This window comes from Jatropha curcas, chromosome 5 (genome assembly GCF_041381405.1).
Source record: "Jatropha curcas cultivar XTBG-Jc1 chromosome 5, XTBG_Jcur_1.0, whole genome shotgun sequence".
NCBI classification, from domain to species: Eukaryota; Viridiplantae; Streptophyta; class Magnoliopsida; order Malpighiales; family Euphorbiaceae; genus Jatropha; species Jatropha curcas.
The window spans coordinates 20,581,406-20,602,140 of record NC_143155.1 but is presented as its reverse complement, the minus strand read 5'-3'; the positions used below and the strand labels follow the sequence as shown (position 1 = coordinate 20,602,140).

Here is a 20,735-nt window from a genome sequence, read left to right as displayed (position 1 = left end):
TATTTAATAAAGAAGATACAATGTAATACAAGAAAACGTACATGCATGAATTTAGCAGCTACAATGCAATTGAGCTAATGAAGTCTCCTCCTTCAAATGTCAAATTGACTTTGCTTAAGCACATGGCTTCGTTTGGTCAATTATCCTGTTTCAACCACAAAACCGTTGAAAGGTCCCTTCCCCCAACCCAAATAACACTTAGTGTTACTTCAACAGGAAGCCAAGGTTTTTTAAAATTTGCATTACAAGGCATACATTAGATTAGATTGCCTTCCTTAATTGCGCTTTTGATATATATCAAAGGATAAGAATTGCGCATGAAGTGGTCTCATATAGCAAGTCAATCCGTTAAGAATTATAAAATTTTTTCCTGGTGCATAAATACTTTCGTATAATCAAATTTTAATTTTTGACTAATTTGACATATGGTAAATCCATATTCGAAGTAGGTAATTTACATTAAATATATTATTTATTTATGGCACCCTAAAAATATTTTCAATAAAAAATTATTGAGAAAATACATTTAATTACACTACATTATATTTTATTACGTTTATTCTCGAATACTCGTATGCTCACACTTTTTAATAGGGGATTGAATAGAGCTCCAAACCCTAAGTAAAAATTTATACTATTCTTCTTCTCCATAGTCGAATGTATTGCAAGCACATGCAGAGTCTTTCTTATAAAGCAAATAGGAAAACAAGTCAACCAAATAAAAATATCATTCAACTAATTAAATATTTAATAACCATCTCTTGACTTCCTCTCAAACAAGCATGGAGTTGGATATAAAAAAAGACTTTTTTATACTTGATACATGAATTCACGTAATATGCCAAGTCTATAATAAATATATCTATATAATGAATAAAATCAGAGAAGTGTATCTTAAATGACAGTAAGTATAAATCTCTCAAATTTGCCAAGACAAGTGTAAAGAGAACAATTATTTAATATAATTGTAAGAAGATCAGTTGTAATTACAGCAATTGTAAAAAGATAAATTGTTTTATGTTTTCAGATAATGCCATGTAGGAAGAGAAAAGAAAAGAAAACTAACCTAATATTAATAAGCAAAAAGTATTTTGTTTGGAAATAAGAAAGGAATATAAAGAAAAAGAATTCCGATAATTTTCTTTTCAAATGAGAAGGAAAATAAAAAACTATAAAATAAATTTATAGAAAAAATTTAATTTAATTTTTCTTTGATATCAAAAAAATAAAACAAGTAACATAAATTTTTTCTGAAAAAAGCATTTAGTTTTTTTTTAAATTTTATTAGCCATAAAATATTATTAAATGATATTAATAATTTTCATTAATTATGGAAAAAAAAAAAGAAACAAGAAATTTTTTTATGAAAAAATATTAATAATGTTACAAATTTTGTTAAATGATTGAAAATACTTTCTCCCTCCATAAATATAAATTGTTTAAAATTGTTACACATGATTAATTAATTTTATTAAATTTTCTTTCATTTCATATCATTACTCCAAGCTTACAATATTTAATATAAATATGAGTAAAATTGAAGAATACTTCCTTTACTAATTACTCATATATATTCTCAAACAATGTACATTTGTTCTCCAAAAATCATTTTAAAATGATTTTATATGTCTAGAGAGATAATTGAGAGGTAGCTGATTTTGGTTTTTAGCTAATCCAATTAAATTTATTTTTTAAAAAATCAAATTAGATAAGTCAATTAGATGTGATTCAATTATTCAATTGAAATCATAGTCTATGAAATCATTCATTGATAATTGAGAGTTAGTTGATTTTGTTGTTCAATGGGATCTTAGCAACTGGAGGATAGAGCTTTCATATGCTTGATTTTCTATCATACGAGGGAGATTGTGATGAGAAGTTAGCTTCTTTTTTTTTTTTATCTTCTCATAATAATTTATATTTATATAATATATAAAAGTAGAGTAGTTTATCTTAAATGAAAATCAAGTGTTTCAAAATTAAGTTGTTAGACTAATTTTTGAAAAAAAAAAAAAGCACTTCATTTTTCTTGGTAATAAAAAATATATTGCTTGATTAGCTTGGTATATGGAATTATAGAATGATAAACGTTAGAATTCTAAATTAAGTTGTCGGACTGATTTTTTCAAAAAAATGCAAAACTAAATTAAAAAAGACACTTCATTTCTTCTTGAAAATAAAAAGAACCTTAGTTGATTAGTTTGGTATATGGAGTAATCTCATATACCAGAAGCTATGTTACACGGACGCGAGAAACGAGATATGGGAATGTAAGTATAATACGGAGAGTAGTCTGCCTTATATGGAAGCTAAGTATCAATAGCACAATTTGCAATTTGACAGTATTTTGGATTATAGAATGACAAATGTTAGATTTCTAAATTCATAATTCTAAATTAATTTGTTGGACTGATTTAAAAAAAATACACAAAAAAAATTAAAAAAATAATTCATTTTTTCTTGGTAATAAAAAAAAATAAAAAAAAAAACCTTAGTTGATTGACTTGGTGTATAAGGTTATAGAATCACAAATGTTATAATTATAAATTCAGAATTCTAAATTAAGTTGTTGGACTATTTTTTTAAAGAAAATACATAAAAACAAATTAAAAAAAACACTTCATTTTTTATTGGTAATAAAAAAAAAAATCTAGGTTGACTAGCTTAGCGTAAGGAATAGTCTCCTAGCTTACATCATATGCTGTAAGCTAGGTTGCACGTACACGGAGCACGAGATACAGAATCATACAGAATATGACAATTTTTAAAAAAAGTAGGATATTTATATGTTTAGCACACGCTATAATAAATAAGTGTTATACATTAGTATTTAGAATAAATAAACAGTCATTTATAATAGATCATAAACATAAAATAAAACATACATAATTTCTTACTTTAATATAATTAGTTAAATTCTTAATGAACTTATTAATATACAGCCTAGAGCTAACCTCCTCCAATTTCAATTTATTTATCGTAGTTTTCATTAAAATCTCTATTTGATGGCAAATAATTCTAGAGTATGGGAAAGATGAATGACTTATCAAAACTATCAAAAAATGTTTTTAATTGTAACAAGAGTATTTATGATCATTCATTAATAAAAAAACATATAAAAATAAATTTAAAAATACTTTAATTTTTCTTGATAATAAAAAAATATTGATTGATTAGCTTGGTGTATGAAGTAATCTCATGTACTAGGAGCTAGGTTGTACAGACACAAGACACAAGATATAATCATTTTTAAAAAAGTAGGACATCCACATGCTTAGAACACATTACACTAAATAAGTATAATATGTTAATATTTCAAATAAATAAATAATCATTTATAATAAATCATAAATATAAAATAAAAAAATTTTAATTTATTATTTCTGTATAATTAATTAACTTCTCAAAATTATTAACACTATTAAAAAATACATTAATAGTATGTATTTTTTTATGCAGGTCATATCATGCATGACTTTTGTTATTGCAGGATGCTTAAAAAGGTACATCTTAACATTGTAACTTTTTCAGCATATTTTAATGAGATATAATTTATAGTGCATTTTATAATCATTTTATTATACAATTTTATTATTTTTAAATGATATTATAGAAGATTATTTTATCCTTTAATATTTTTCGTGCATTGCGCGGATTCTAACGCTAGTTTTACAGAAATAAGAGTATAGTAACATCTTTTCACTGAAAAAATAATAAACTGCGATAATTTTTTAAAACGGCAACTAATTTTTGTTTGACAAACTAATTATGTTTTGGTGATTGGATGAACACATACATTATGAGACAATAAGACATGATAACAATAAGACAGAATAACATATATACGATCGTTCTTGAAAAACTAAATATGACACACCAACCACTTAAAACGATAAAAAGAAAAAAGAAATCCATCCATAAAATGACTTTAATGAAATATTTTACATCAATGTCAATCTATCAAAATTAAAAGCAATTTGTCAACAAAATTATTAATTAATTAAACGTAATACCTAAAATTATTGTATAGAGTGAAATTTCTCGGTTTGCATTCTTTTGATTATAAAAATTATTATCAATTTAGGAAATCTTAATCCATAATATTTTTTTACCAATTACATATCCTCGTATCAAAGAACTATCCATACATTGCATATATAGTTTTAAATTATTTAACTTCCAGTTATGTTTATTTTTATGATTTTGTTTTACCTTCATTAACTTTCTTTTCCATTCTTATAACATTTTTTTTAAAAGATTTTTTAAAAAGTTTAATTTTATTTTAGCGTTTGTAACTGCCTCTTTGAATAAATGTATTTTCCACTATTGAATCCTGATGTTTTAGAAATCTTATCTTGAATTCAAATGTATTTTATCATGAGTCGAACTGCTATTTTGGGGTTTAGGATTAAAAAAAAAAAAAAAAAAAAAGAATGAAGGAATAATACTCAATTCACTTTCTTATCATTTGAATGATTGGAACAGCTTTAAACTAGGCTACATTTGCGGCTGCAACTCCTCCGGGTTTCCTCCACGTGTCACGTGGCAAAGGGGGAAATTAAATAACGAGTTTCACACATGCTACAATATATCTCATCCCGTACTTGACCCAGCCTTAGCATTTACACAAGCTTTGATGGAAATTTGCCTAGCTTATTTTATATTTTTTTAGGGGAATTCTTTGGAATTAATTATAATGTGCCAATATGAAAGGAATCCATGGCTTAGGTCATGCAATATGAAATTTGCCACCGCTTACAGAATTGATCATCATGACTTAAGTCATAAATTCGATTTCCTGTAATATAAATTCTCTCGGCTAGTTCCTTTGCTTAGCGAAAATTAATCAGATTTATGAACCATTAAAATGGATACAAACTTGAATATTTAGTACAAGTATCAAAATATATACATGTATATATGTATGTGTGTGTGAAAGGAATCCAACCAATAATCTAAAAAAAAAAAATGGCTAGATATATAAATTTAAGTTTAATCATTTGTGAAAGTGATTATTGTTAACAATTTTTTTTAAATATAATTACTAATAATAATATCAAGTATTATGAATGTTCATTTTAATCAGACATAGAATTTTGCTATCAGTAGTTAATAGAGTTTGATAATCTTTTAATAAACTAAAAAAATTATTTTTATTTTTTTGAATAATAGAACTGAAAATAAAAGATATAATATTATATCTTTCCGTTTGAAGATGATTTTGACAAAAGATATAAAACTCCAACTAGTCATTTAATTGATTTGAATGACAAAATAATAAAATCTCTAAATCTTCTATACCTCGATTGTTTTTCCAGTTGCAACATATTATGTAAATAAATGAGTTCTTGACATATGAATTTATTAAAAGTGAATAAAAGATTAGAGACAAAAGCAAGAGTTGAAAATAAGAGCTACCGTTGATCAACAGTAGCAATCCAAACTAAAATCAGGATCAAACGACTAGAGAGAAAAGAGAAAGGCTCTATTTTGATAAAAATAGTTAGTTTGCCAATGCTTATTTTTTGATAAACTTTCAATAATGATATATAATGTGAATATATATTTTTTTATTATAACATTTTAAATTGATAAAAATATTATTGTGTTTTTATATAATATTTTGTACTTATTTAATATAAACAAAATGATAATGTAAAAAAGTTATTTCAAAAAAAAAAATATTAGTAACTATTTAAAAGGTTAATATAATCTAAATATAATATAGGTGGATTATACACCAAGAATATGTAAGTCTTTTTTCCTATTTAGTAGTTATAAGAAAATGTTTCAAACTCAAGCCTTTATAATCAACGATTGATTTAAAGTTTGTTTGGTTTAGTCGTTCATTTTAGTAGATAGCTGATAGCTAGTGGCTGGTGGCTAATAGCGGTTGATAAAATCTTAATAGTGGTTGTTATTATAATGTAAAATTTAAATCCTAGCAGTTGATACGAAAAAATTGCAAAATATAGTTGATGAAATCGATAACTATTTGAGATTTCTATTAATTATGAGTTGTTGCTGATTAAAAGGCTTGCCAAATATTTATAAACTAGTTATTAGGTAGTGTGAATCAACTAACAATAGTTGCATGAATCAATTGAACAAAATGAAGGAAGACACGGAGCATGGAACAATTTCCCGTAAATTATATATGTTACCTTTGTATTTTTCTTTAAAATATTGATCTATAGTTGCATTTTTTTAATATTAAACAATATATTCTCAAATTCAATAATTATTTAATTTTGTTATTTTAAAAGAAATATATTAAACAACTTCATTTTTAATCAAGTTAACTGTGAAGACTTCTAACTTATAAACGTAAATCAAATCCAAGTTAAGCATATGTTAGCTTCTTAACAAAAAGTTCCAAATTAAAAAAAATTAATTCTTCTTCTTATCATTATGATATTTACAATTGAAAACAGTTTAATATAATTCCTGAACAGCTTATCACATGTTTACGTCCATTTTTTCCATGGATTCACAACTTATCACATGTCACCGTACATATCTCATATGCAAGTACCCGAAGACGTGCGAATAAAAAAAACCTGCTTGACTAATTAATCTTTAATTAATTAATATTAATTAATTAAACCAATCTGACAAATATTCATGCACAATTCCCACTGTATAAATAAAACCCTAATTAACTGCCATTTTTGTATCATCCAACTGCTCTACTTTACTTATTATCAAAATGGCTTATAAGCTTCCTAATATTATTTCTTTTCTACTTTCCTTCTTCTTCATCTTCAACATATCAAACGCAGCGTTTAATGTAATTACTTTCGGAGCCAAACCAGATGGAAAAACAGACGCAACAAAAGCATTTCTAAATGCATGGGCAGCTGCTTGTAATTCTGCTTCTGCGTCAATAATTTATGTCCCTAAAGGAAGATATTTGATAAAAGCAATAGTTTTTAGAGGTCCATGCAAGAATAGAATTACGGTTAAGATCGATGGAACCATTGTTGCTCCTGTGGATTATCGAGCTCTTGGCAATTCTGGATACTGGATTTTGTTTATTAAGGTTAATAGAGTTTCTGTTGTTGGTGGCACTCTTGATGCTAAGGGTGCTGGCTTCTGGAATTGCAGAAGAACGGGAAAGAATTGCCCAGTTGGAGCTAGGGTAAAAAACAAAAATTCTGTTTCTTGATTACTATAATCAATTTAATTATAAAATTGTTCAATTTTTTGTAATACAAGTTCTTAAAAATGCAGTCCATAACATTCAACTGGGCGAACGACATCATAATCAGTGGCTTGACATCTATCAACAGTCAATTAACTCACCTAGTAATCAACAGTTGTAATAATGTTCAAGTTCGAAATGTGAGGCTTATAGCTCCAGATCAAAGCCCCAACACAGATGGCATCCACGTCCAGGGAGCAACCGGAGTGACAATCACCGGCGGCATGCTGCAGACCGGAGATGACTGCATATCAATCGGTCCAGGCACCAGAAACTTGCATATGAGCAAGATTAGTTGTGGCCCCGGCCATGGCGTCAGGTAAAGTATCATTCTTTCTTCTTTCTCACTTTTTTTATTTTTAATTTTAATTTTCCCACTAGTATCTATTAGCCTTTGAGTACGAGAGTAACTTCGTTCCGGTAATTTCATTTCAGGATCTAATAGTGACTGTCGTGATTATAAATGATAGTTTTATAATGTGTTTAATTTAATTAAAATATAGTCATAAAAAATAACAAATAAGTGTAATTACAGAAAATGAAAAATAACAAATATATTTGCTTCAAAATATTTGGGCCCGATTTGAGTTCATTGGACACTTTTCTTGCTTCTTTTGGATCTGGACCCATAGTTCATTATTTTATTAATAGCCCAATCTACCCAAACAAATTACATTAAGGGCTTAGTTTAGTAGTTATAGGTGAATTGGAAGTTGGAGTTAGGTATAGGCATATTTTTCTTTTTTCTTTTTCTTTCTTTTTTTTTTTTGATACATGGGAGGCCCAATAGACCGAAATAATTTTGTGGGCTACACAACAGGAGTAATCCTCCTCTTTAAATAACATTCATCAAATTAGTGATAATTTTTATAGTGAAAAGGACTTGAATTCGAGTTCTCTCACTCCCTACATCTTCTACAAGAGGTAAAAAGATCAATCAAACCTCCCTTTTAAATAACTGATTCTCCACCAAAAATTTCTTTATGATTAAGTATTCTAATTTTGAAGCAATTCTACTATTAGGGCTTATTTCATAATATTAACCATTGAAGTAGCTGTCAGTTGTTCTATTAACCGATAGCTGTTAGCTTTTAGTTGGTAGCTTATTATATAGCGATTTAAAATAAAATGATTTAGTAAAAATAGCTCTTTAAAATGCTAAACACTAGTTTAAAAGTTACTGCCCAACATGCCTAAAATTTATTGTGTTTGTGCATTTTCCACAGCATTGGAAGTCTAGGCAGGCAATTCAATGAAGATGGAGTACAAAACATAACCTTAACAGATTCAACTTTCACTGGATCAGATAATGGAGTGAGGATCAAATCATGGGCCAGGCCCAGCACTAGCTTTGTAAGGAATATTCTCTTCCAAAATATCATCATGAGAAATGTTGAGAATCCTATAATTATTGACCAAGATTACTGCCCTGACAATATTGGTTGTCCTGGCCAGGTAACTAACTAACTAACTAATTAACCATCATTTTTCATTAATTAAGTTAATTAAAAGGACAAATTACTTATCTAACCATTGAAATTTGACATGAAAATACACATTTCTAATTTTGAAATTGACAGAGTTCTGGTGTGAAGATTAGTGGAGTGACATACAAGAATATAAAAGGAACATCAGCTACAAGACAGGCAGTGATCTTTGAGTGTAGTAGAACCAATCCATGCAAGGGAATCAAATTGCATGACATAAATCTTACTTACATGAACAAAGCAGCAATTTCTTCATGTAAGAACATTGATGGAACCAGTACTGGAGTACTCATGCCCGAGAGTTGTTTGTAACATAACGATAACTAGTTGGGATCGGCTATATATAATTTTTATTTTCATTTTGTTCATAATCAAGCCTGTACCGATATATGTAGTATTATTTTTTTTTTTTTAATTTCTGGGTATGCTTTCCATGTGGAAGTGACTTTTAATGTAATGTAGCACTCCATTTGTGGTAGTGTCTTTTAAACTTTAATGTATATGATATTTAGTAATGAATTGGTGCTAAATTTAATTATCCTTGATAATTTTTTTAATTAAATATATATGTGAATTTGTATAATTTAATTATAACTCTACATCTGGTCTGAACAAAATGTTATTTTGAATCGTTAACTATACTTAAAAAAATTTATATAAAAAAAAAATATCTAGAAGCTTGAAAAATGACAAGGTACCTAATCTCTACTTACAGTTACAGGTCTTTGAGGTTGTGCTATTTATTGGTCAACTGGATAACTCAAAAAAAAAAAAAAAAAAATACTAATAACAATAATAATCTTCCCTCCAAGTTTGAAAGCACGTGGGTGGCAATAGAAGTTTCCTTTGACCATCTTTCTTCTTAAAAACCAGCTTCATCATATTGGAAATGTGAAAAATTACAGATCTCATTACATATAGCAGTCCGTTTTCCATAGCTGATGGGTCGGTCAATTAGTTACGCAGCATCTAAAATAGGAAAGATGGGTGTTTAACAATATTTCTGTGATCGGAAAGTATTGTTTAATGACTATCATTAGTGATTAATGATTAGTGGTAGAGGGGAGGAATGGAAATATGAGAAGGTTTTAACTACTTATGATTAATAAATTAATAAATATGTTTTTTTTTTTAAATGAAATAAATGTGTATTTTGGTATAATAAATTTGTCCGGAAAATGTTCTCTTCTTTTCAGAATGGAGAGCCATTTTCTTTAAAAATGCTTAATTTTTCTTTGATTAGAAAAATATTTTTTATTGACTAATTTTTCTAAGTGCCCCAAACATTAGAAAATCTGAAGAATATTTCTAAGCAAATTATTTTTCGGGATAAACAAAGCCTAAATATGTAAATTTTATAGAAATCTAAGCAATAGTATATAGAATTTTTCTTAATATAACCTTATTTAAAGGAACTATTATATTATATTTGCTCTCAGTCAATAACAAATAAGTATCAAATTAAGTGAATTTAATATATATAAACCAACCAATTAATCAATAAACAAAATATATTTTTTATCAAAAAAAAAATGAACTAGAAAATTAATAAAAAATAATTCAATAAACCCCTAAATTAATATATATATATATATAGTAATTAATTATGAAACTAATTTTATGTCTGCTTAATTAGACTAATTTCATTTGGTTTGATTAATTGTTATGTATTTGACTTGTAGAGTGACAGTCAATAAATTTAGGCACCATTCAACAATAGGAAATTCTTTATTTTCACAAATACATTTGGGATTCACTCACCAAATGCTAAGGTGGCTCCACAAGTCACTATCCATTACCAACTTTAGTTATGTATCAACTCAACAAGTATTATATATTGGTAGTTAATTAATTAGTTACAACTTCTTAACCAAATGGAAAATATTATTTATCTCTAACACAGTCAATAATTAAGGATTTATGTTTATTTTTCTTTTTCGTTATTGATAAAAGCTAATACTATGGGAGGGACAGTCACGAACCCGGAAAAAAATTACTATCAATATTCAAAAATCATGTGAGAATATTCATGAAAAAATAAAAATATATATATGCATACATTTTACATTTATTTCAATTTACAGTTTATTTATGAATTACTTTGAAAAAACAAGATGTTATGTATGTTTCTCATTCAGATCATAAATTTTGACTGTATTTTAATACTTAACATCTCCAAGTTAAAATTGAGTGTATTTGATAGAATCTATTAGTTTGATTTAATGCTTGAATTTATTAAAAAAAATTTCTATATTTGTAACATATAATTAAAGAAATTAAGTCCTCTCATAATTTGGTGTTCCCACTTTCTACTTTTCGATTCTGATATTATAGAATTTGTTCTAATTATTTCTTCTAAACATGGTGTGCATCTACTTATTATAATTAGGCATTACGATTCAGTTGAGAAGAGGTGAACAGTAGATAAAAAAAAATCAACAAAATGAGGGCAATAAAGTCATTTCGTGTGACTATCGCATGTGCCAGCACATTAGGCTTTGCTGGCTCCCTTGTTTGGAGCCCAATCATCTTAGATACAAGTAATTTGTGCACTTCAGCTATCCTAATGGTAAGATCGGCAAGCCACGTAGGCAATAAACAGTAAATATAAAATTTTTCCTGGTTCATATACCTTATTATAAAAATTTTTACTTCAAAGATCAAAAGAAAAAATTTCAAAAAATTTAAACAACCAATTTACTAATTATCCCTTTTCTTATTTAAAAAAATGCACATATTTGTGAATTAGAGGATTTCTTTTTCGGGATTTCTAATAAATATTTTCATGCCCTTTATTTTCATTCATGTATTAATTTTCATTCATGTATTTTTTATATAAGAAAATTTTTATTTTAAGATCTTTTCACGAATTGAATATCTTAGCTTATCAATTATAAATTTTGATTTCAACAAAAATTTGAAGTTCGAGTGTTTTTACAAAAGAATATATGTATTGACTATTTGTTTAATATTTTATAATAATTTGTAAAGAGTGATATTTTTTTTTGGTAAACTGCTGGATACAAGATAATATAGCTCCAGTTACCAATATTTTATAATAATCTTTGATAAGATTCCTTTTTATATCTGTATCAAAAATTATTAATTTAGGCATGAACGATTCCTTAGTATCTTGTTCATTCGTGGGTATAGAATCAATGTGCGATGTTTGGCTATAATTTTGAATTCGTTACTATATGTTTGCTTAATTCGTAAAAAAGGTTTTTTTTATACGTTATCAAATAACAAAATTTCGATTGTGAGTGTTTTATAATAACTTTCTAATATTTTGTAAAAAGTAATTGCTTCTTTTACGTAAATATTGCAAAATAATAGCTTCAACTGTCAATATTTTATAATATACTCTAACATTTTGTAAACAGTGGCTTTTTTTTTTTTAAAAGTTAATGGTTTATAAAATAATAATTTCGATTTTAAATATTTTGTAAAAAGGTGGCTGATTTTTGTAAAGGTTGCCAAATTACAAAATATTAACTTGGTTTATAAATATTTTGTAATATTCTCAAGTATCTTGTAAAAAAATGACTGTTTAATTTTGTAAAAGTTATGGATTACAAAATAATAGCTCTAGCTACCAATATTTTATTAAAGATACCTTCTTTTTTTTTTTTTTTTTTTTAAGAACGTTGTCTATGAAATAATAAGTCATATTATCAATATTTTATAATTTTTTAAATATTTTTTAAATTTAATTTTTTTTAAAGTTAAAATTCATAAAATAATAAGTCTGGTAGCTAAGATTTTATAAAATTTTACAATATTGTGTAAAAATTAGTTATTTTTTATAAATTTAAGTAACAATAAGTCAATTTTTGTTTAATTTATTACTTTAAGTCATGATAGGAATCACCGTAAATTTTAGTATAGTTACACTGACTTTTTAAGGCAACTAAAATTGGTAAAAATTAATAGTTTAAAAAGGAAAATTTTGATTGAAGGGAAGTTTGATTAAGGGACTTTGGCCGTATTTGACAGTAGCTTTATAAGTAGTTTTTAGTATTTTGACTAAATGCTATTTTTTATAGTATTCGGTAATATAGCGTTTGAATTAATTTTTAGAAATTAAGGTAGCATTTTATAAAAAATTAACTCATGTAACGTTTAACTTTTAATATTTTATAAAAAATTAATCAAACAGCTAATAGCTAAACGCTATTGAAACAATTAACAGCTATCAAAACATGTAATTTTGTTGAACAAACCCTTTTCATTTACATTTGTACCAATTCTCGTTAGTAATGTTTTTATTTAGCGTTTAATGTGTAAAAAAAGAAGAATATAACAAATTATCTGGCTTTAACTTGTCTAATTGTTAAACAAAAAGCATGCTTATATATTTTTTTCTATCTTGGATATGTTTTCCATTTCCATTTAATAAGGAAAATTAATTATGTGTAAACCCACATGTATTAGACGGATTTCTTGATTTATAAACACCCAAAATTTTCTTTTGATTGATTCCCTTCAAGCCAATGTGCATACGATATGATTTTATTTAAGCCTAAATAGGGTTTTTTTTTTTTTTTTTTTTTTTTAAATGGCCTGTTTGGTCTAATTGGTGCTACTAGCTGATGGCGATTATTGATATTTAGTGGTTAGCGACTAATAAATACAAATGGGTTGATAAAATTATTTATAATAATATTTGGTAATCTTTTTTCAAAAAAAAAAAATAATATTTGGTAATCTATATCTATATCTATATATCTATATAATCCTGAAATAAAAAATAATTTTAAAATGTTGAGTTGTCACCGTCTGGTTTTAGCATTCTCTTTTTCCTTTCATTACAAATTTTCTAATTTTTAATACACTCTCTTAATATTTTTTTTTTCCTTTTTCTATAAAGTTTTTAATTTTTACTTAATTTGATTGGATTAATTTAAAATTTTATTTATTATCTACAACAAAATAATATTTTAAAATTTAAATATAAAAGCTTGAGAGTTAAATCTTTTATCATCTTATCGCTTAAATTTGAGCTTTCATTCATTAGCTCTGGGTTCATTTATATTTATCTGCCAACAACTAAAGTGTAGTTAGTTCTTTACATAGAAGCTCGGCCAGTTGGCTTTTTAAGTGGTACTCTTTTAGCTGCAAAATCTGGTAATCTTCATTTTAAATTATTGTTGTAGTTTTATTTTTGTTTAATTTTCAGCCAATGTATAGAATCTATGGTAGACTTTTCCTTACTTCAGTTTATATTTTATTTCTTTTTTGCAAGATATATATTATTATCGTTATCATTTATAGTTTTTATTTGATAATATCATATTTATATTCTCCTGATTATTTTATTATATCTTTTTATATTGTTTTCTCTTGCACAGTTACACGTAAATTCATTTTTTTTCATGGTAAATGAATTTCGTTCTGTGCCTGTTTTGCTCAATAACACATGAGTACATTCTTTCCATTGTATTAATTTGTTTATCTCTTTAGTTTCTCTGGTTGAGACTATTCATAACTAAATTGATTAATACCTATAATTTACTTGTAAATATTTTTGAGTATCATCTCAGATTTATTTTCATTAAATTGCATTGGGGTATTAGCATCAGATTTCTTACTAGTGTATAGTGTATGTGTGTTTTCATTGAATTCCGTTGGGTTACCATATATATGTATTTTTTTTTTTATATATGATGGTAGAAAAATATTGTTCTATAGGTTGCTTTTTCTTTTGAGTCGTTCATATATCTTCTAACTTCCCGTATTCCTACTTAATTTGGTTTGAAATTTTATCAATTAGCCCATTGTTGAGGAATTATTTGATAGAATTATGGTTATGTATTTATATTCGAATGTACATAAAAGATTTTTTTGTATGGAAATGTTTTGTCCATATCTATCTATATCTTTATATATATATTTATAGATAAATATATTTATAGCAAGCCTATTCACTCAAAATCTGGTGGACTTATACGCAGAGAAACTCATTGTGGGCTAACTATATGTTCCAGAAATATCATCGGCAGAGAGAAATGCGATATCAACTCATCGACTCTTGCACTTGGAAACGGATTTGTCAAGTTCACTCCCTCGCTTGTCCACTTGTTGATTTTGCAGATAATAATGTGGTGTGGCGAGGAGATAGGAATGGCAAATTTACTCTTGCTTCAGTCTATGATTATGTTAGAAAGAGTAAAGCTTCTTGCCTAACAAGCAATGCTATTTGGGACTCATCTTTCCCGTTTAAGCTTTCCATATTTACATGGAAACTCCTCAGGGAAGCTATACCTTTACCGAGATGTCTTCAATTATTCGGGATACATGGTCCATCTCGTTGCCCATTTTGCTTCAAGTCGGAGACAACTGCGGATCACCTTTTTTATTTCTGCCCCATCATTGCCAAAATTTGGAATTATTTTGGCTCTTTTTTCTTAGATACTCTTAGCCACAAAATTCTCTACGGCAAGCGTTGATTTTCTGGTGGCTTTGTAACAGACCAGATTCGGCTATGGGTAAGCTTAGGCGCTTGGTTCCACAGGTAATTGTATGGTCAGTGTGGAAAATGTATTGTAAGTGTAATTGGGGTAATGAAACTTGCTTTCCAGATCTCCTTATACAAGATATCAGTAGGCTGTTATTAAACTGGAGCATCGCTAATTCTGGTAAAAAATTTGCAACAACTTGGTTAGCAAAAACTGATTGCCACTTCATTTCGGCTTCTTTTGGCAAACAAAAATTAAAGCCAATGATTATTACTTGGACTCAGCCTAGGCAAGATTGCTATAAACTGAATATTGCAGCGTCTTTCAACAAATTTTCAGTAGTGGGGGGTGCTATCCTCCGAAACAGCCATGGTAACTTTGTTGCTGCCACTTGTTTTACGATTGTTGCCGGGACAGCTTATGATGCAGAGCTTGAAGCATTGATCTGGGGGCTCTCCTGGAGCATTGATACAGGTTTTTATCCCATTCAGGTGGAAATGAATTATCAGGATCTAGTTGCTCGCGTTAATCGGGCACAATGGACTAGAGCAGGACCCTCGATTTTGCTACGTGTCGCTGACTTATTGCATATCCACTCCTCTTCCATTCATCACATCTATCATGAAGGAAATCAAGCGGCACAACTTTTGGCCACTCATCAAAGGCTTCATCATTTTTCTCTTTCTTTTACCTTTTTTAATTCTTTGCCTCATTCGATTAAAGGTATTGTATTATTGGAGGCCATGGGGTCTTCATATTTAAGATATAAATAAAAGGATCACTTTCATTTAAAAAAAATAGATAATTATGTATAATTTAACTAAAATTTTAATAATAATTAGTAGATATGCATAGATAATTATTTTAAAAAATTATATATTTTTTAATATATCCGTATCAAGCCATACATATATATATATATATATATATATATATATATATATATATATATTGATTAGATTTGATAGTTTTCAAAATATATAATGTTGGTCTCAAACAATTACTAAGAGAATGCATAAGAATTTTTTTAGGATTCTCAAAATATTAACTTAAAAATAAATCTTATTTTAAAAAATGATATCAATGCATCAATTAGATTAAAAATTTTAAAAAGAATTAAATAAATATCTCAAAATAATACATCAAATAATTGTTTTAAATATTGAAAATTACGTATGGAAAAATATTAATATACAATAATATAGTAATTACAAAAATTTATTGCTATTTGTATTCTTGGTATCATATTTTAAAATACATTTACAAATTATAACTATAAAATATATCAACTAGGCAACCTGAGCGATGCACGAACCTAAACCTAGTTATTATTATTTTAAATTAATTATATAACTAAAATTATCATGCTAAAATATTAATTTGAAAAAGAATAATTTAGTAGTTGTTAGTTTTATAAGATTGACAGAAAAAAATATAATATAAATGTGAATCAGTTAGCTAATAATACGAGAAAAAAAATAAAAAATACAATAGGATTTAATTGGGAGAAATCATCTATTAGTTGAACCAAACACCCTTAAAAATGTTATTTCTGAAAAATTAAATTAAAAATTTATGTATCACTTTTGATTTTTAAAAGTCATATTACAAATTATGAATTGAAATGGTATAGAGAAGAGTAGGCATGATCATGGTTCCAAACCCGTCGGTTTCAGTTTCAAAGAAGGTGGAATTGAAACCGAATCGCTTGTAGACGGTATTAAATAGAGTTTTAATACCGCCGGTTCCGGTCTGAAACAGAATTAAAAATTAAAAAAAAGTTTAAATATATTTTTTTTTTCAAAAAATACCCTTCAACTATAAAAAACCACAACTGAACTTTAGATATCCAATTTTGGTTATGGTTTGAAACCTCGAACTGTGACGGTAGTTTGATTCTGGCATTGATCGGTTCAATTTGGAACCAAACCGTGGTCATACCTAGTGGTTGAAATAACTTTTAATTACTCTTTCTCAAACGAATTTTCCACTGCCCATGAAGTGAAAGTTGAGTAATTTGCACTTTTTTGGACTTGGTGTAATCAATACTAAAATGTTAATACTAACTAATTAACTAACTTTTCACCTTTGTATGTCTTTTAGTATTTAACTAATGTGTGATTCTTAACAAATCATAAATAAATTAAATGACTTGCGACGAAATTAAACTGAGAGCGCGTTTGATTACATTATAGTTGTTAGTAAGTTTTTCAGCGGATAATAGCTAATTGAAATTCCAATTAGCTGATTCCATTAGCTATATTTTAAAGTTTTTTTGTATCTATTGATAGCTGATTTTTATTTATTATATTTAGATTTCATTAGCCTTATAAAAATAACTATTAGAAAAATTATATTTTTTCAAATTAATACTTTTATTTAATTTTATTTTGTCATTCGTTGCTATACAATAATTATTATACATTCTGCATTATTGGCTTCAATTACAACAATTTCAAGCTTATCAATGATAGTAAAATCCGTTGTAAAAATCATTAAAGGGCATTACAACCCACAAAGAGAAGAATACAAATTATATTAAATGATTACATAGAAAAAAATTTGAACATGAAACCTCTAGGTCCCATTAAAATACTAATTTTCTATTAAATATATTTTCAAAAATTTAATTAATATTTTTATTTAGTACTAAAATAAAAAATAATATTTACCTTAAAATAAAAAAAATTATCTATTATATATCAAAATTTATCAAAACAATTATAACTTTAATGGCCATTTCATATTTTAATAGTAGCCATTATCAAAATTTTACCTAAAATAAGATATTTATTAATTAACTATTATCAACTACTAACTATCAGTGATTAGTAACCACTATCAACTATTGATAATTACTGTGAACTATCTTTGAATAGTTAAACCAAACTCTTACCATATGCATTTAATCTTATTGTGAGTAAAACAAAGAGATTTATATTTAATTTTTGTACATATAAAGTTGATTTTCGAAAAAGAAGAGTCAAACCATCATCATAATTGTTATCTTTACATAAAAAATTGATTTGATTAATATAAAAAATATTTTAATTTGCATTTCATTTTTATATAACTTAATGTTTAAGATTCGGAACTTTTTTAAAATCTCATATTCGAATAATGGATAAAATGAAATAAATTATTAAAAAAAAAAAAATCAAAATGGTAAACGTGAAGATATCATGGATTACAGCAAGAATGATCTACACTATATAAATGTGAAAATAGAAGAAGTAACAGATTGAATAATTATATTGTTGTTTTTAATAATTATTTTTAAAATATTTAATTTAAAAATTTAAAAGATTTTAATTTGAAAATAGATATAAAGAAAAGTAAAAATATATATTCTAATTCTGAGGTTATAATTAAATTAGAATGGATTGAAGAAAAATTTTATTTCCAAAAAAGAACAAATTCAAGGCTGCTAAAGCTAATTGGTGGGACAGACAAGACAAAGGCTATCATCAGCCACGAGGGTCGGTGGAATACGATACCTACGTGGCTTCTATTTTGTTGTGTTTTTTACCAATTTGCCATTTTCAGAAAAAAGAAAAACGAATAAAAGATAAAGAATATCATTTGCCCTTTCAAAAAAGGTTCTTTTTCCTGATAATGGTGGTGGTGGGCGCCCACCCTTTGTATGTTTCTGATATTGACAATTATGGCGGCCTAATAATTGGACACTCTCAATTTTTGTCCAAACGGCAATCATTTTTTTTTTTTTTGCTTATTTTGTAAAATAATTTCTTTTTTAATTATGAAATGTTAAAAATATTTTTCTAAAAAATTCATTTAATCATTAAAAAAAACCCTTTAATTTTATTTATCTCATATAATTTTGTAGTACACCACTAGATTATCTCTTAGTGCGTACATCTTCTTATTTTTCTATTTTCATGGTATAATGAATTGGTTCTAATTAAAAAATTAATGCTAATAAGACATAAATATTATATTCTATTTAATAAAATTTAATATATTAACTAATTTTTTGTGTGAATTAATAAAAAATATGAAGTAGACTCTGACAATTATTAATTATTAATAACTATAAATTGAAAAAATAATTCATTGATTGAAATTTTTTTTTCAATTTCTCATCAAATTGACATGATGTTGTTAGAATTTAATTGAATGAAGTTGTTAAATATTGCAAGATTTGAAGTAATAATTATATCTTGAAGTTGAAATGAAATTAGAAAATTACCCTAAAATTAACTTTTTGGATAAATCAGATGACACCTCCCAACAATACAAAACACAAGCCTTTAGTTTTAATAGTAATAAATTAACTCAAAAGAGGTCAAATAAAATTTATAGTTATTGAAATTGATAAGACTAGATTCAATAGCAACACTCTTTGGTCAAATAATCTAAACTTTCATAAGATTATAATTTTTGTTCTTTGTACGGTTTGGTGATGTATAAGTTTGTTAAGTTTGAAGTTACTCTGTTTTGATGAGTTCATAAAAATATTATTATTATTATTATTATTATTATTATATAGAAATCATGAATTGTGAATTAGAAAAAATTTTATATTCCAGCCTTTGGTTAAAACCAAAATCTAAAGGGTATTTTATTTTTAGCATTGAAGGAGTAGGATTTAAATCTGGATCTATTAACAAACTATATTTGCACTTACTACTGGGTTACGTATTGGTATAGGTTTAAAGGGTATTTTTAAAATAACTGGAATGGTTTAAATTTTATAATTAATAGAAAATTACAGAATTTAGAAACTCTCTTTTAAAATTGTGAAATTAACGGAATTTATTAAGTCCATGAATGTTTTTTTTTAACTCTTTTTTAGTCAAACGAAATAATTGAACAAATTTATGAAATGTTAAATTTCATCGTTCAACTCTAAATGATGTAAGTGAAATTTGAAAACTTTAATGTGATAATATTAAAATTATTGTTAATATTATAAAATTTTGAGACTCGGCCTAGAGGCCTAGCAACACAACTTGATGCCCAATAACCTAATAGATTGAAGTTTAATTATTCACCTTTAATGTAATATATAAAAAATCTATAATCTACTATTGTGATTCAGTTCGCAACGCAGATTGAATATGTGAGAAAAATTCTCAGATTCGATCTCTATTAAATACATCTGTAAAAAGAGACGAATAACTTTAACTATGACTAAGACCCGAGGCGAATATATATAAAAGAAATCTATTATTGACACAATTTAATAACATCATGATTCATACCATCAGCTTCCTCTTATAAAATTAAACTTTCCTAAAAGATTCGATTTTAACAATAGAGTTTTAGATTATATGGCAGCATTTACAACAGTAATCAAATATATAAAGTATATATTAAATGGAGAAAAAAAAAGCCAAAAAAAAAAGAAGAAAAATTTGGTTGTCGTTACCAAAATACCAATATTATTGTTACGATTTATTTATTTTGTTATTCTATGGGTGGCCTATATGGTGGGTGGCCCTCTATTTTAATTAATTAATTAATTTATTTATTTTGGATTTTAAGTTCAAAAAGATTTACAAATTGTGATTTTGAAAGATTCCATTTTTAAGCTAGCTAATATGCAATATAGCCTCATAATTG

At 26.3% G+C, this 20,735-nt stretch overlaps 1 protein-coding gene across 1 annotated transcript; it reads left to right on the top strand.

Moving 5' to 3' along the window:
- The first annotated feature begins 6,698 nt into the window (after positions 1–6,698).
- LOC105641891 (polygalacturonase) lies at positions 6,699–9,279 on the top strand. The gene is made up of 4 exons (XM_012226539.4): positions 6,699–7,141; positions 7,234–7,523; positions 8,431–8,659; positions 8,785–9,279. The coding sequence occupies exons 1-4, from the start codon at positions 6,710–6,712 to the stop codon at positions 9,001–9,003; spliced, it is 1,170 nt and encodes a 389-aa protein (XP_012081929.1). The 5' UTR covers positions 6,699–6,709; the 3' UTR covers positions 9,004–9,279.
- Positions 9,280–20,735: the final 11,456 nt, after the last annotated feature.